The sequence below is a fragment of the Trichomycterus rosablanca genome, chromosome 10, assembly GCF_030014385.1.
Source record: "Trichomycterus rosablanca isolate fTriRos1 chromosome 10, fTriRos1.hap1, whole genome shotgun sequence".
Classification (NCBI taxonomy): domain Eukaryota; kingdom Metazoa; phylum Chordata; class Actinopteri; order Siluriformes; family Trichomycteridae; genus Trichomycterus; species Trichomycterus rosablanca.
The window spans coordinates 39,779,940-39,781,747 of NC_085997.1; the positions used below are offsets into that span (position 1 = coordinate 39,779,940).

The 1,808-nt window shown below is 44.1% G+C and overlaps 1 protein-coding gene across 1 annotated transcript in view; it reads right to left on the reverse strand.

Moving 5' to 3' along the window:
* radil2b (Ras association and DIL domains 2b) overlaps positions 1-1,589 on the reverse strand; it is a 21,840-nt gene extending 20,251 nt beyond the window's left edge. The window contains exons 1-2 of the mRNA XM_063004003.1: positions 1,465-1,589; positions 372-668 (exon numbers count right to left, since the gene is read on the reverse strand). Of these exons, the coding sequence (XP_062860073.1) occupies positions 372-668; positions 1,465-1,589 (422 nt within the window). The remainder of the gene's footprint in view (positions 1-371; positions 669-1,464) is intronic.
* Positions 1,590-1,808: the final 219 nt, after the last annotated feature.

Genomic DNA, 1,808 nt, shown 5'->3' on the forward strand with positions numbered 1-1,808 from the left:
AAACAGAGAAAATCCTGATAAACTGAACTTACATTAGGGGCCACCAGATGTCGCTGTGGAGCAATGCATGACATTATCAATAAGTTAGTGTTACAAGCAATATATACGTACATTAATCTAGAAATGTATATAAGTGACGGCATCTTCAGCATCTTTAAGAGAAAGCAGGATGCCAACTGAGGAGCTGGCGACTATGTAAGTAAGAAACCATGATAAATGGAAGCACCTCCACCTGGAGCGAGTTAACGTTCAATAAGGCACCAGCAGGTGACCGTCAGTCAAGAGAAAGAAGACGTCAATCATCTGCACCTCTGTTCTGGCAATGCAGAAGGGCATGATTCTGTAACCTGCCCAAACATCTGTATTTGTACCTCTCGAGCGCCTCCTTTACCAGCTCCTTGGCACTGGAGTGGGTTGTAGCCAGGACGCTCTTATAGTTGGCACCTTGGCAGATCTCGTTGCCGAAGATCTTCAGGATACCCGGTGCCGTGACGTGACTGGACAGTTCTGAGGGGTCGTCTGTTACCGCCGGCTCCTCTCCAGCGGTCGCCGTCTCTCCGCGGCCGAACATGGACAGCCGATGCTGGTGCCGGCGGATCTTGTTCTTGGCTGGTTGTCTGACACCCACGCCCTCCGCTGAGCGAGCGGTGCCACCCGACGAGCTGGACCTGGGCGAGAAAGTGAAAGGCGGTTGAAATGAGTCCAAAACGTGTAGAGTAAGGAGGGGGTTTGATGAGATGTTACTGTACAGATCTATAGATCCTTTACACACTTACTGTACAGATCTATAGATCCTTTACACACCTACTGTACAGATCCCTAACACACTGTACATATCCTTTACACACCTACTGTACAGAAACTTTACAAAATGACTGGACAGATCTATAGATCTATCATACACTTACTGGGCAGATCCCTTACACACTTATTGTACAGATCTATAGATCTTTTACAAAATTATTAGACAGAAATATAGATCCTATGCACACCTACCGTACAGACCCTATACACTCTGGCTGTGCAGATCTATAGATCTATTACAAAATGACTAGACAGATCTGTAGATCTATTATACACTTACTGTACAGATCCTTTACACATTTGCTGTGCAGATCTATAGATCCTTTACACACATACTGTACATAAACTTCACAAAATGAAAGGACAGATCTATATATCTATTATACACTTTATAGACAGATCTCTAACACATTTACTGTACAGATCTATAGATCTTTTACAAAATGACTAGACAGATCTATAGATCCTATACTCACCTACTGTACAGATCTATGGGTCTATTTCAGTTTTACTGAACAGATCTGTAGATCTACTGCTGACTTACTGGACAGATCTATTGAACACTTACTGTACAGATCTATAGATCCTTTACATAGTTACTGGACAGATCTATAGATCCATTACAGACTGGACAGATCTACAGATCTATAGTAGACTTACTGGACAGATCCATTGCTGTGTTTCCTCCCCAGCCTGGACAGGCTCCTCTTGGCCGCCCTGAGTGAGGTACCCACGGGTGATGAGGGCGCAGTAGCCGCTCTCCGCTCGTTCGAGGTCATCGTCATGTTTATGATCCTCTAAATCCAGTGGACAGCCAATGACATGGTTTAGAAGAAGAAACACTGGATCTGTGTTAGTGATCCTGCAGTGATCATCATCATTATCCAACAGAAGATCCAATAAATCTCATGAAATCGGTTCTGATTAAGGTGCTTCTGAATGTCTTTCAGCATGAACGAGCCCAGACTGAGCAGCACAGCTTTAATACAGTGGATCACTTGTGA